Source organism: Amphibalanus amphitrite, unplaced genomic scaffold, assembly GCF_019059575.1.
Source record: "Amphibalanus amphitrite isolate SeventyFive unplaced genomic scaffold, NRLGWU_Aamphi_draft 000736F_arrow, whole genome shotgun sequence".
Classification (NCBI taxonomy): domain Eukaryota; kingdom Metazoa; phylum Arthropoda; class Thecostraca; order Balanomorpha; family Balanidae; genus Amphibalanus; species Amphibalanus amphitrite.
The window spans coordinates 321545-336810 of NW_024882230.1; the positions used below are offsets into that span (position 1 = coordinate 321545).

General features: G+C 52.2%; 1 protein-coding gene across 1 annotated transcript in view; it reads left to right on the forward strand.

The window, feature by feature from the left end:
• Positions 1-3062: 3062 nt before the first annotated feature.
• LOC122365381 (KICSTOR complex protein SZT2-like) overlaps positions 3063-15266 on the forward strand; it is a gene marked incomplete at its 3' end in the record, with an annotated part of 30579 nt that continues 18375 nt past the window's right edge. Inside the window, exons 1-12 of the mRNA XM_043336540.1 lie at positions 3063-3143; positions 5157-5373; positions 5826-6008; positions 6447-6524; positions 6999-7091; positions 7369-7506; positions 7787-7955; positions 8503-8869; positions 9348-9501; positions 12896-13010; positions 13365-13614; positions 13903-14997. Coding sequence (XP_043192475.1) covers positions 5200-5373; positions 5826-6008; positions 6447-6524; positions 6999-7091; positions 7369-7506; positions 7787-7955; positions 8503-8869; positions 9348-9501; positions 12896-13010; positions 13365-13614; positions 13903-14997 — 2816 coding nt within the window. The remainder of the gene's footprint in view (positions 3144-5156; positions 5374-5825; positions 6009-6446; positions 6525-6998; positions 7092-7368; positions 7507-7786; positions 7956-8502; positions 8870-9347; positions 9502-12895; positions 13011-13364; positions 13615-13902; positions 14998-15266) is intronic.

Genomic DNA, 15266 nt, shown 5'->3' on the forward strand with positions numbered 1-15266 from the left:
CGACATTCGACCTGGAAATCGGCGAAATTTTGCCTTCAATGACATCTGGTGACCTGACCTTTGACCTGACCAAAAAAGTGACCGAGGTGGTTTCGTCATTATTTTTGACGCTCTTTCGAACGCCGCCTTCTGCGTATCGCTACGTGGCCCAGGCGCCGAGTTAGAAGGGGGGGGGGTGTTCAAACCCCCCCCCCCAAGCAGGGCGTGGAAATCCAGGACCCCCAGCCGGGCGCGGGTTAAAGGAAAAGTGCCACCTTCGTGAAATATGAAGATATCGTTGCTTTTCATTTTGACATTATTATTTTTCATGTTCTTTTTAAATCTGGTGCCAGAAGTGCATAATTCGCAAAAAAGTATGTCAAACTATTTAACATATTGGTACTATGTTCATGTACTCTCTACCGCACCTTCTGTATGATGTCATAGCGATGACATCACACTCAAGCCAATCAGCCTTCAGAAGACAGTCTCGTCGGCTTGTGTCAGATTAGCTGATTGGTTAAAGCTGAGCTGATTGGAGCTGATTGGTTAAAAACCAAAGCCTCGCCGCGGGTGGCTGTATTACAGGATAAGAACGCATTCCTGGGATAAGGACGCATTCCTGGCATATTTTCTTATTTCGAGGGGGTACCTCCAACTGACTTGTGCACGGCACCTTACTAACCGGTCCCCAACTGTGTACCAAATTTGAGCGCAATCGGTCGAGCCGTTCTCGAGATCTGGAAACGACCCCTGCACGTGCGCACGTGCAGCAGCACCTCAACTCTGGCACATGGATATGCAGTGCCTAGTAGGTGTCTACCTGCATGCCAACTTTCAGCGCAATCGGCTAAGTAGTTACCGAGATATTGCAACAATTACAAAACTGACACCTCTTCGTTTTGCACGTGGCACGTGCATAAGGGGTCACCCACATGCATCGGGAATAGTCCAATACTTGGTAGAAGGAATGAAGCTACCCTACAAAAATTACCGCATGTAAATCGGTCAAGTGGTTGCTGAGATATAGGCCTCGCAAAAGCGTCCGCACGGCCGGCCGGCCGGCCGGCCGCTCATACTCAGAAATTTCTACATACTTTCAGAAATAAGGAAAGACTACGCTCGCTTCGCTCGCTCCGTAACAAATGGAGGCCGAAATCGGCCGTAAGGTGGGACACTCTCGGGGTTTTCGGACACGGGCTACAAGATGGCCATCTCAGTGTCAAACCCCATGTTAAAGGTGGCCCTTTTCCTTTAAAAAAACAGACATTTGATCAACCGTCGAATCCAGTAGTTCTAAGCATAGGTATGTGAAGACCCTCCCTTGCATTGTCCAAGATTGGTGAAGGATCCTTCACCAATCTGAAACTTTGGTGAAAGGTATCCTTCACCAAAGAGATACGTTGCTACACCTATGGATAGGTAGGAGCAAGCGGGTGGAGGGTTAGGTTAGCATGCGTGGCGTTAGGGTATTGTTAGGGTAGATTGCGTTCGCGGTAGGAAATAGGCTTCTAAAATGATAACGTTAAATTAGCGCAGTCCGTTATGACCACATTACGAAATTATGAACAATAAATGGGGCGTTGAATTGACCAGATGCTTTTGGAAACGGGATGAGTCGGAGGAGAACGGTGATTGAGCGGAGTCTAACTTTATCGGTACATTAGTAAAGTCATCATCAATGGCCAGGAGCTTCACTCCTAAACCCATAAGGGCGCGCTACCAACCGCGGCGTGCCTCAAAATGGCGGAGTGATTCACACTGGTACCACGATGCATTGTAACTTAAAGGAAATAGTTCACTTTTTAACATGGGTTTTGAACTGGAATAGCAGTTCCGTAGCTTGGGCTGAGACGAGCATAAATCAGGAGCTTTTACAGCCCAACGATCACCCTAGGCAAAGATATTCTATTTCTCGTCCCGAAAAAGGTGTCTTGCGCTGAGGATGTGTGCCTTGCATATATTTCCATCCAGTATGAAAAGAGCATGGGTCCCGAAAATTCTTTAGAAACTAGAAGAATTATCTACGAGAACTCTAGCGAAATTATCGTACTGATCAATTAGGACATTCAGGGGAACATTATCAGATCGAGCAGATCGCCCAAATGCCGGTGGCTGCGATAATTTCTCTGTTTCTGAAGAATTTTCGGGACCCATGCTCTTTTCATACTGGATCGCGTGTGCCTTACAGAAACTGAAAAGTTCTTCCTATATCAAAATATAGAAAATAATATTTTGTTATAAAAAGGTTTTATTTTCTTTGCTGATTATTTTGAACATAAAAAATCATAAATCCGTTGCAAAAAAAATAATTTCGTGAAAGTGAACTATTTCCTTTAACGTAAAATAGTAGAATTAGACATTGGGATGTTCGTGGCCCGAGTGGCAGTCGGGCACAGGCTGGGAGACGTCTCAGCCTAACACGGACATCAAGTAGAGAAGTAGTAATACAATCAGAGGGGAGGCTGCGAAAGGCCAAAAGGACCGGCACGAACCCCCCCCCCCCTACATGTGTAGGGCTCGTGTTTTGAAGGTAACATGAGCAGTTAGGATCTGGTAGTTGGAGGTAAAGTTATTTGACATTGATATGGAAGCGACGAGAGGAAACAACTGCGGCGCACTAGTTTCATTTGTTGGTTTTGTGCGTTACTGTATGCCTGGCCTATTCAAATACATTAGCCAGAGGGGTGTGGTAATAACTGGTGTAAGCAAATTGACCACGGTCAAAAATGCATTACCAGAATGCACTTAAGCGAACATTTTGGGATGGTCTCGTTCCTAAGTCGGCTAAGAGCTTCGGTCCAGAAAATAAATTTATCGTTGGCATACAGTAAAATACATACCAAACTCGGCCGGTGATAAATTTTCAAGACCTCAGTCCTTACTGATTTTTGAACTCGGCCTTCGGCCTCGTTCAAAAATCCAGTAAGGACCTCGGTCTTGAAAATTTATTTACACCGGCCTCGTTCAGTATTATATATTGTTGACCGCCGCAGCCACCGCGCCGCATAACACGCCACCAATACACAAGGCGGCGGGGTAAAACGCGTAAAACGAAGCATGATAGCTAATACAAATACCTAACTCATAGCATAAAACAAGCAACGTAAGGGTCGAGTTGATGAAGGATTCACGACTGGTGTGTATCAAGGCTCAATAACAAGGTAAGTATGTGGGTAACGGCTCATTTTTGAGTTCCAATTTTGAGTTATTCATGCTTACGCGGGATGTGTTTAGTTGCTTTGTTCATCTTTGGTTTGGCTATTTTTTCTTAATGAAGCTCATTTACACTTCATAAGTATTCTTGATAATTGAAATGAGAAGTCTAGTAGTTATAAGTGTCACTCAGCTATTGTAGCCAGGCTGGAAATGACTGGAAACAATCCATGTTAATTGTTACCAGCGACAGGTCTGGGCTCTGGCACAGGTGGCACTGTGGCTGGATTGTGACATAACCTTGTATTGCATGCCAGAAATAAAAATATTTACATGACAGATGATCAAAGATTTTTTCGGAAGCGGATGATCTCAAATTTTAGCATAAGGCAATGAGAACTAACCTTAGCTAACTTTATTCCTAATTCAATCAATTCCTACACTCATTATGCAAATCAACTACCCTCTAACAACCAGACTGGAAAAGTACACGTTATGCCGGATTGGGATATGTCTGGCGTAGTGGCAGGATCACTGTCAAAATTTCAGCACATGTCTGGCGTACCTTCACATGCACTGAATTCAGCACATGGTGGCAGCGGAATTTTGTAATACAGGGCGGCCTCAAAATTTTTCTTTAAAAGACGGCCACAGAATTTAGTCAGCACGCTGGTCAATCTAGCAGCAGACTCGCCCTGCGATGGCTCTGGAAAGGTTTCAGGATGACACGTCCCCACCCCAATCGTCAACGTCAAGTGCTTGAACTGGCAAGCCACCCTTAGTCTACTCAGCGGTGGAGCGTATGCTCAGGTGAGGCCTCAATCTTTGGCGTGGAGATGGTAAGGAAGACCTTATTGAACATTGTCGAGCGTCGTTAAGTAATACTACAGTGGGTTCCTGCCCATTGTGGTATCAAGGGGAATGAGAGTGCGGACGACCTGGCGAAACAAGCGGCCGCCCTGCCCTCAAACGCCTGCTCGCTGACCAGGGTGGTTCATTGTGCGGCCTCGCATCAATGGCGCGACAACTGGTTCGAGTCACTATTCAAGCCACTCCTCGGGAGCACGCCGCCGCTCCCTATCCCCGGAGAGGACCGAGAGGACGCCGTTTCGGTGCACCAGATGAGGGCGGGCCACTGGGATCGCTCGCTCCAGTACGTGCACCGAATCGGCTGTCTCCACTCCGCGGCATGCCAGCAGTGCCCAGACAAGCTATGCCCCGCGGCGCTCTGCGCCGTGTGCCGAGAAGAGGCTGATGTGCCGGAGCATGTGCTGCTCCAATGCCCGGCCCTCGCTGGCTCCCGAGTCCCGCCAGCCTCGAACACACCGCTCCGCCGATTTTTGTGGCCCCGGAACTTCCGGCTCCAGCATTTTTTCACGACACAATGCTACAGTGGGCTAAGCGTATTATGATAGGTGTGTCCGTGGAAATAAAAAAAAAACTTATTCGGACGCTCAAACATGGGAGAGCGTGCAAGGCTCCGGAACGCTCTGTCTGGTTGATATAACCTTGATTGCTAGATGTGCACAGTGGCTTAATTTTGGCACAAATAGGCACCCAATTCTTAGCGCAAATCATGCAGAAATGTCAGCGAAAAATCGCTTGCGCCGAATTTCGGCGCAAGAGGGTCTCAGGGGCGTCCGGCGTAGTGTATTGATGTTTTCCAGTCTGGCTCTCTCATGCTAAAGCACGGGAATCAGATGCGTGTAAACCCCAGCCAATGAGTAAGACAGCGCTTACCACCAAGTCACTCATAGACAATACTATCTATCCAGGTACTTCAGTACTTGACTTTCACCATGCAGACATTCTATAACTCAGGCACCACTGGCCACTGGGTTGATTGATGCAAAAGCGCTATCCAAATCAGGGTAGTATATTTTATGAGCTGTTTCCAATATTGTGACCTCGAGTGACCTTTGTGACTAGTAAGCTTGGAAGGTCAACTCGACAAAAAACGGACGGTGGGCAGCTGGTGGTGTGCGCCGACTGGCGGGCTGACGGTGCGGTCTGTGCTGCAGTCAGCCGCCGCGGGCGGTCCGCCGGTGACCGGGAGTCGCCGCCATGGACGGTCCCCCGGAGGCTCCTCCCGATGAGGAGGAGCAGCTGGAGGAGCTGGAGGCCGAGCAGGTGTACCTGCTGATGCGCAAGGAGTACCGCATCTCGCGGAACGTGCGCGCCCAGTGGTACTTCAACCACCTGGACCGCGTGATTCAGGTGCCCAAACGGCACCGGCTGGTGAGTAGTAGCGCACTGCCACACGTCCCGCCCCTCCTCTCTTCTTGAACAGTGCTTTCGCCTTCCCTCTCTACCATCTAAACAAAGCTTATAAGTGAGAGTGCGACAGCATGCTGTTCTACCTGATTAGTTCTGTTCAACTGTCTCTGTGGATGCTGATAAAATGGTCTGGCTGCCATCATTTGCATCGGTAGCCCTCTTAACACGGGTCGGGGGGTGAGGCTGGAGGATTGGCTTCGGATGGATGTCTAAGTTTTAGTTCTTTTCACACCACCCGCTTTGTTTACCAGTTTTCTCCGAAGCCTTCAGAGTTGATCGAGTCCGTCTTTGTTTTGTTGTATTTCATTTCTGTTACCATATAAGAGGAACACTTTCACTATACCTCGTTGTCTGGCTGTTTTATGTCTCACCATGCAGTGGTGCTGAACCTCTTTGTGACCTCCGGCCGTCAGGAGGAGTTTGGCGAGGAGCTGGACGTGGTCTCGGTGATCCCGTCGGTACCGCCGCCCGACTGGGACTCGGACACCAGCCACCTGTACCGGTACCGCGTCACGGCGCGTACCGGGCTCACCTTCCTGGCGCACGTGTACCGACTGGTGTTCTGCCTGGACCTCAGCCCCTCCGTGGCCACCGTGGTGAGTGGAGACGGACACGCGGTGCGGTGGCCCGCGGGATTGGAATGTGACTACGCTTTGATGGGATTCGACACTAATGCCACATGATTAGCAATTATTATAGATGGTAGATAGTTAGGTTAGTGATTGGCCAGTGATCAGTGAGATTGATGTCCCGTAGATAAAAGACCTTTTCTGCTTATCGATGACACTCTAGTCCGGCGCTCTTCACGCTCTTCGCTCTTCACGTACCAGATTTTGAGGCTGTTTGCTGGGCGGTGGACAGCTAAGGAGCTCCATAAAAACGTACCCACACTGTGCGTCATGCGGCTGCGGACAAAGTCTGACTGAACAGATCATCACTGTCCGCCTCTAAGCAAGTGTCCGCCTCTGACCGGCGCCTCTCTGAGCGTCCTCAGGTCCGTCTGACCGTTTCACCGTCTCTGAATGTGCCGTCAGGACACCAGCAGCGGAGTGGTGCTGCTGGATGCCGTGTTCCCCACGCTGAAACGCTGTCTGGAGGGCATCACACGGCCGGTAGGTGTCCGTCTACACCGTATGGTGATTGATAGCACGGTCGGATGTGGTGGCGCGCGTGCTTAATTGGATATGACACTGGACAGCTGTAACGTACGGACATATATCGATGATTCGTCTTGTTCTTGGTTACGTGATCGTATTGTATTTTTTCGCCTTATGCTATTTATGCCTTTATTCATCACCATCAGCCAGCTATCTCCCGTGTTTTAAAACCGTTAATAGCCACTTACGACGTGCTACACACATGTATCGTCCTTTTTCACTTGCTGATCATGCGCTTCCGTCTTTACTCTTACCAACCGAATATGTCGCTACCTTGTTGTAGTGCGTACGAACGCTCATCAAAGCGTCTGAATGTTATTACAGACACAGTATAACCAGTGTTTGCCATAACCGGCGTCCGTCCGTCTTTCCGATTGGCTTGTTGAACGTTCGGCCGAATCATCTGATTATTGCCCATTTGTCCGTCAGTTCTACGTACCGGGCAGTGAGCTTCTGTACAAGCCTCATCTGTACATCACTGTCATCGCACATACGCCCTTCTTCACCACCCAGACACACCAGGTAAGCCATTTTCGCCTGTTAACTTTCAGACTTCCTAACCACACGAACGAGCACTTCTTATTTCGTAATTAGCTAGCCGTTCCGACGTATTTTAGGTGTTTGAGTTGATGGATAATAGTTGTTTGTCATTTACATATGATGCTACGGCTGTACTTGTGTAGGTGGCCTGTGAGCGGTCCCGGTATCGTCATGAATTACCGTTACACATCCAGCCAGTGAGTGTCCGGTGGTGCCCCTACACGTCCTCCGCTCACGTATCCCGCTCCCTCGTCGCCAGGTGCTGGTGCAGGGCTGGCTGCTGACCGAGAACAACCTCACCTCCTTCCTCGACTGTGTGGCCACCAAGCTGAACGACATCGAGGACAAGTTTGCCGACGTGACGGCCATGGCCAACGACCAGCTGGAGGCTCAGAGGGTTAGGGTCGCGGATACAGCGCCGGTTGGGTGGTCATGGTAGCGCTGCTCGAGCCCTGGAGTTGAGTGCGGCTCGGTCACTGCGGTGTCGCCGTTTTTCAGCTAGTCTGGACGGGCTATTAGTGTGTGATTTGTCCCTTCTGTGCACTGTTTGCTCCCCAGCTGGAGTCTGAGCTGGAAACTGTTGTGTTTTGTCTCACATTTTGTTATTTGTGTTCCCCAGCCACAGTCAGAGCAGCTCAGTCATGTGTTTTGTCTCACATTGTGCTGTGTATCCTTAGCTGGAGTCGGAGCGGCTGGTGGGTAAGCTGTTTGAAGACGAGCCCTGTGGCGGTGACAGCTCGGCCGCTTCCCCCGCCGTGCCGATGGTTTCCCCGGACATGGGGTTCGTCAACATGCTGCGATACGGCATCCTGGCCCTGCAGCTGCTACCGGAGAACAGCAGCGCAGGTAAGCGCAGACAGACGGAGACGCGTTGATACTGGACGGGGATGGCTGACACAGACTCTGCCTCGCGCTGTCTCGTTTCGTAGAATCTCAGTCATCTCAGCGCAGCGCAGAGTCAGTCTCAGCGCAGAGTCAGTCCGCCTAGCACTGGCTTCTAGAATGGATCTTTGTCATAGCCCGCATATGCCCCCGTCGAATTTAATTACTTGTTTGCTGAAAATCTTTTATGTGTAGGCATACCAGCTTCTCCTGGCTACTGCCTTTGGTGGTACTGCTGTCAATTACGGGTCTGAAGCGGTGCCTCGACCCTACACCGGTGGCGATAATTAACTCATCCTTCCATCTTTATCAACTCATCATCCAAGGCTTGTGGTATTACTATGAAGTGATGACCAAGCCTATCGTGTTCTGGTCTGTTGTGATTGTGGTGACGTCTGGCGGACTGGGCTGGTCTGGTGGTAACAGTAACCAGACAACCTCCCTCCTTCGCCCGCCTGGGTCTGACGGTGGTGATATTACGGGAATGATGTTGACCTCCCTCTCCCTCCAGGTCTGGTGGTGGTGACGGACGGCGCCATCGGCCTCCCGGACGCCACCATGTTCGACTCCCTCCTGGTGCAGCTGCGTAACAACACGGTGGCCTGCTCGTTCCTGCGGCTGGGCTCCGGGTGCCAGCCGAGCGCCGGGCTCGGCTCGCTGCCCTACACCGACCTGATGCACTTCCTGGCCACGGCCACGTGCGGCGCGCTACTGGTCCGACTGCCGGCCGTGCTCAGAGACTACGACTACGTCATGAACGTCTACCACCGCGCCTTCCTCTCCTGGGGATTCCAAAAGAGTCTGGTGGGCCTCAGCCAGCTGGAGGAGGAGCACGCGACAGGAGCGGGACCGGCCGACGCGACCTGGTCGCCCGAACAGTATGGATGGGAACGGGGAAGGAGGGAGGGAGGCTGGACAGTACGGAGGAGGACGGGGGGGGGGGAGAGGGAGACGACACGGCCTGTTCGCACGAACAGTACGCAGAGGGGCGGGGTGATAGAGGGAGGGAGGACGACACGGAACAGCACGGAGAGGGGTGGAGTGTCGTAGGGAGGAAGGGAAGGAGCTTCTGATAAAAAAAATGCGAACATGAATGCCCTCAGGCCTCAGCTAGCTGTATTTAGAGTAGTGTGGTGTATCAATCAGTTGTTGAAGGTCATTCGTATTTTTTTGCATAAAATCTAAATTTTTCGCATTTTGGTAATTTGGAACGAAAGATTCCAACGGTACCTATATGAGAATGTGAACTCGTGCAAAGTGCTTCGATAAGTCAAACACAGTGAATTCGTCCTACATTCAAACAGTATTGATCGGAGACGGGCGACATCGTCTGACCGCTGCGTTTCTGTCCGCCAGTCCATCCGGATACCTGCCCGACACGCGGGAGGACCTCATCTGCAAACACCAGTCGTCTGGAGAGCTCCGGTCCAGTCTGGAGAGCGTGCTCAGCTGCAGACTGCGGGAGGGGTACAACATCCGGTCCGTCAGCGTCGAGGACAGCACCATCCAGGTGGGACGCCGGGCCGGTCATGCTGCGAGGGAGGGGTCGCTTTAGTTACTTACTGACCGATGGATGGGGATGGGCCGTATTTTGGTCGCCCAGCTGGTCATAGGGCTAGGGAGATGTGTAACTATGTTTAAACGCCTTACCTCCGTGCAACGATAGGCTCACTGTCCCTTAGTGATTAACTTCGATATGATATTGTTTTCTCAGTACGTAATCGACGTTCAAGATCGCAGCCTGCCGTAACCGCGAGTTCAGAACAGCTGCTGAACTGGCAATTGAGTGGCCTATCTTCTGTCTCAAGCGCTAGTAGCCTGTCAGTCTGTACTCTTACTGTTACGGCAGGCAAAAGATTCGTTTCATAGGATTTATCTATTGTCGCCTCTGAAGACGCTTGGCTCAATCTGAGGCAGACGATCTCTCTGAGCCTGCTGAGAAAGAAGCTCAGTCAACACAGACACAGTCACTGGTCCAGTTGCTGGCTCAGGACCTGGGGGTTGAGATGGTTCAACTGCGGTCAGCTGCGGGTTGGCACAGTTTGTCATGTCTGTGTTTGCTTCATGACAACCAGTAGTACATTCTCCCGTACTGACCTGGTTCACCTTCCTTGTCTGCAGGCTACCATCTCCAACTTCTTGTGGTGTCAGAAATGATGTGTCAATCTCCCTTTCCATATTCTCAATCACTTCTGTCTTTGCTTGCTGAATCTTCAGTTCAGTGTTCAGTTTGTGTCGTTCTTCTTTCCACTTCAGTTCTTGCATTTGGGTTTCCATCATTTTCATTTCTCTTTCCAGCTGGCACTTCTCCTCAAGAGCAGCTGCTCTTGTCTTGAGCTCCACTGTGCTTTGGCTTTCTTTTACTTTCAACATGTACAGTTGGGCTCTCATTGACATTCCTGATCTTGATGACCCGCTCTTCGCAGATGAACATTCATCTTGATCCTTTGCCTTCTTTTGGTAGACATCCTCTCCTTGGGCTGGTGTCAGAGATTCAATTGTTGCTCTCATGACCTCCAACTCCATCAGTTTCTGCTCATACGTTGTCCTGTGCTCATCATAATCTCCTCCCAGAAGAGTACGCAGGTCACCATCTGTCTGTTTCAGTCTAATGTAAGTGTGCTGCCATCTGGAGATCTTTGCAACTGTTTGCTGCATCCTGTCTTCATCATCTTCAGATGTCAGATCATCCAGAAGCATCTTTCCGTCTTTCTCCAGCTTGATCAGCATTTGTCTGAACATCTTCAGCTTCAACTCCTTTTGGTACTGGTAACCCTTCTCAGTCATTTTCAGTGCCTGGGCGGGCCTTGTGACAACCCGCTCTTGATCATCAGTCGGATCCATGGTGTGCAGGTAATTGGAATGACGAGGTGGGTAGGATTCAACAAAATTCTGTTCTAAATCTACACTACCAGTTCATGTTAGTCATGTTTCACAGTTAGTGCCAACTACAACATAATAAAACAGGATCAATCATGGGTAGGTACACTGTTAGTTAAAAACACACCTCAAAATTCAAGCAAATAACTACACTGGAGGGAAACCCTGGTACAGCTTTGTCTCATTGGGCCAGAGAGGAATTCATTGTGCCATAACTGAGAGATTATTACTGTTACGGCAGGCAAAATAATCTCTCATCCTAATCCGTCGTGCGGCCTGCGACGGATGGCGGCTGTTGCTTCCGCTCCCTGAGGAGATGCCGTCCTTGTGGCGCACAGGGCGGCTACCCACGGTTGCAGCCCGATGGCTTCATTCTCGGGACGCGGCCCGTTGGATGTGCGACGACCGGCACCTTGCGACCGCTGCGGTGACCGGCAGCGGTGCCCGCTCTCCTGACTTGACAACGGACTACATCTTCGTGCTGCCATGGGGTGGCGCCACTGGTGGGACGAGCGCCACTGGTGGAGCAGGCGCCATCTCTGAGGCGGTACAGCCGACCGGCTGGCTAACGGCGTCGAGCGCCTGATGAATGCTGCGCTGAGCGGCGATACTGAGTCGCCGCTCTCGAACTGTCGATGTCCCACTGAGCTTGTTGGACATGACTACGGGGCAGCCGACTAGACTACATCCTCGGCCGCGGCCCGTTGGATGTGCGATGACCGGCACCTTGCGACCGCTGCGGTGACCGGCAGCGGTGCCCCCTCTCCTGACTTGACAACGAGCTACATCTTCATGCTGCCATGGGGTGGCACCACTGGTCGGACGAGCGCCACTGGTGGAGCAGGCGCCATCTCTGAGGCGTTACAGCCGACCGGCTGGCTAACGGCGTCGAGCGCCTGATGAATGCTGCGCTGAGCGGCGATACTGAGTCGCCGCTCTCGAACTGTCGAAGTCCCAGTGAGCTTGTTGGACATGACTACGGGGCAGCCGACTAGACTTCATTCTCGGCCGCGGCCCGTTGGATGTATGATGACCGGCACCTTGCGACCGCTGCGGTGAGCGGCAGCGGTGCCCCCTCTCCTGACTTGACAACGGGCTACATCTTCATGCTGCCATGGGGTGGCGCCACTGGTGGGACGAGCGCCACTGGTGGAGCAGGCGCCACCTCTGTGGCGCTACTGCCGACCTTGGACCGGCGGGATGACGGCGTCGAACGCCCGATGACTGTGTGCTGGACGGCGATACTGAGTCGCCGCTCTCCGGGCACCATCCCCATCGACCAAGGCCCGGCTGGTGCTTGGCGCCGGATGCCGGATGGCCGCTGCGCTCGGCGGCGGTGCTGGGTCGCCGCTCTCTGGAATGACCGCTGACTCGTCTTTTTGATCTCGTCTTTGTGTTACCGTCTGGTTAGGCACTGTCAAACTCCCCAATATAACCTTTAACACTAACTGTCCGTATTCTAACAAACTAACATGTGAATCCTTTCCGACCAATCCCGTTTGACAGTGCCATAAATTATGAATTGTTCAATGTGTGATCCCAAATTATAATCAATAAACGGAACGGAACGGAAAAAAAAGATTCGTTTGATAGGATTTATCTATTGTCGCCTCTTTGATGTACGTAATAACTGAAAAATACATATAAATAACAATCAGTCCATAAAAACGATAATTGATACAAATATGACGCTCATTCATATAAAGCATAGATTATCACAGCCAAAATTATGAGAAATAAAGCAAATAAATGGTTAAATCAGTAACGTAACAAGTCAGTAACATATTGGCAAATCATTTGGATAATAACATAATCATAAATATCATCTATTCTGTCACCTACTCTCTCCTTCCTTTGGCATAGCCCACGTGTCAGATATCTCAGCGCCGAATCACTGGCCACGACGCGCAGTGCGCCACGCAAACAAATCAAGGGCCGCGTTCGCCGCGCTATTCCTGGGGAAACCCGCAAGCAAATTGTAATGCGGGAACACTTACACCTTGTATTTTACTGTCTGTGTGCAGATCGACCTGGTGTTGCCCTGGAAGTACTCCATCTTCATCGAGTACCGGCTGAGGTCTGCCTGGCCGGCCACCCGCTGTGCAGACAGCAGCGTTCAGTTCGAGCTCGATATCCGAGGTGGGTGCACTCAGACGGCAGCGCGTGGGCTCTGTGCGCGATGCGGGATCTCTGAGTGCTGGCGGTAGAGGCTGTGTGTGTGGGCGCGTGTAGGGGCGCCAGGGGCTGTGGTCTATATCAAGGCTCGACATAGGCTAGAACTGCTTACCTGCGCGAGCCGGCAGAGGTTTTACTCTGGGTTAAGTCGACAGCCGTTTGTAATTGTACTCTTCTTATTTTTGGCATGACTATCCTCCATGACTGCTGAATGAACGTTGTGACTGCCGAACCATGCAGTGGTATTTTACCTTTAGCTCAATGTCTCGTTTTTTCTAACTATTTCCTTCTATCTCTTTTTCCCGTTATCTCCGGCAGCTAGCTACGACTTTCTTCACGACGTGCTGGCTCCTTGCGCGGCCAACCGCGCCCGCTCGCCTTACCGCCAGGCCATGTTCAACAAGTTCTGGAGCCACCTGCAGGCGATGCGGAACAGCGACCAGCTGTTGGAGCACCTGCACTCGTTCAGCAGCAGCCCCACGCTGTACACGGTGCCGGAGGTGGTGCGCAGCGGCGGGCCGCTCTTCTACCTCTCGGAGACCACCGGCGCGCCGGAGCCATTCTCGGGGTGAGAGAGACATCCTCGGGCGGTGGTTCCGACTAGTAAAGTCACTGAGCAGAACAGGCATGGGGAGAGACACGTGCTGTTTGCCAATTAGAGAGGAAGTTAGTGGGTTTGATGTCATTTTTTTATGTCCGTTGGACGTGGATTGTTTGGAATATGGATGTTTTGCATTTGAGTCCCACGTCCGAGGTCGAATGTATACTATGGTTGGTAAGGATTGTTTGACATTGTGATAATTGTGATAATCACTCATCCGGTGTTTCTCTCTGCCACTGCCGCCTGGTGTTGCAGCGACCCGACGCACCAGGCGTTCTGCAACTTCTGGACGCCGGTCTGCATGCTGGACATCAACATCTGGCAGAAGTGGATGCACGCGCACCGGATCGGCTTGCTGCTCGAGCACGACCACCCGCTGCCGAAGCACCTGTACCTGCCCAACACGAGCGGGCGGTACAACCCGGTCCAGTGTCGACAGGCCGCCAAGGCCGTCACCGCCATGCTGGCTCAGGTGACCGACTTTGCGCTGCTCGACGGACACTCGTACATCAAGTTTCTGTATGACAGTGAGGAGGAGGGCAGCGGTGCGCCGCCCACCTCCTTCTACATGCTGCGGGTCAACCTGGCGGTGCGGCCGCCCTGTATGGTGGTGAGGCTAGCCTTCCTGGGAGGCACGCCCGGGCACCGGCGCAACCAGATCGTCAAGGACCTGCGCGAGCGGATCCTGGCGCTGACGTTCACCGAGAGTCAGACGGCGCTGTCGGCCGATCCGCCGATCCGAAAACACGCCCGGCTCCTGGAGAAGCCCGACCAGCCCAAGACGGTAGCCATTGATGACGGCACGCCCGAGCGGGGAGTGATGGTCGAACACTACGGAGGCAGCCGCGCCGCCGCGCAGGAGGTGCGCTGCTGCGTGCTGCTCAAGAAGCCCGTGGAGAAGTTTCTGATTCGGTACGACCGCGTGCCGCGCAACTTCCTGAGTCCGGTGATCCAGCAGACGCAGCCGGCGGGCCGGCCGCGGCCGCGCGCGCCGCCCCACGCCAGCGCGGTGAGCTCGCAGAACCGCACGGCCAGCACCATGTTCAACACACTGTCCCGCTACCTGCACCACCGGCGCTGGGTGTGGGACATGCAGGACGCCGGCGGGCCCTCCCTCTCCATGGCCGCCATGGGACGCATCATCGCCACCGTCATCAAGACGCGCCTGCAGGAGGGCTTCAGCTTCGCGCACACGTCGAACGGGGTGCTGAACCTGGTGCTGGAGCTGGAGATGCAGCACCCGCACTGCCGGCCGGCCGGCGGCGCGCTGGCGCCCCAGTCGCACCCGTTCGTCGTTCAGTATGTGCTGTTTCCTCCACACATCACGGCTCCGCCCGGCAGTGGCGACAAGTGAGTAGACCCGGAACCGAACTTGCCCGTCAGATACTTCTCATTGCACTAAGCGCTGCAACTGGTCACTGACCCACTCTTAATAGAATTAACACGTGATTGGCCAACATAAGATCTATGATAACTTGTCTTGTATTTTGCGATTGTCCATGTTCCATTGACGTGGTTTGGCTGGTCGTCTGTTTGACATCGTCGAGGTTTTTTTTTTCTAGAATAGCCATCAGCGATCTGCTGCATAATATTTTACAATGTTTTTCATGTCTTGTCCA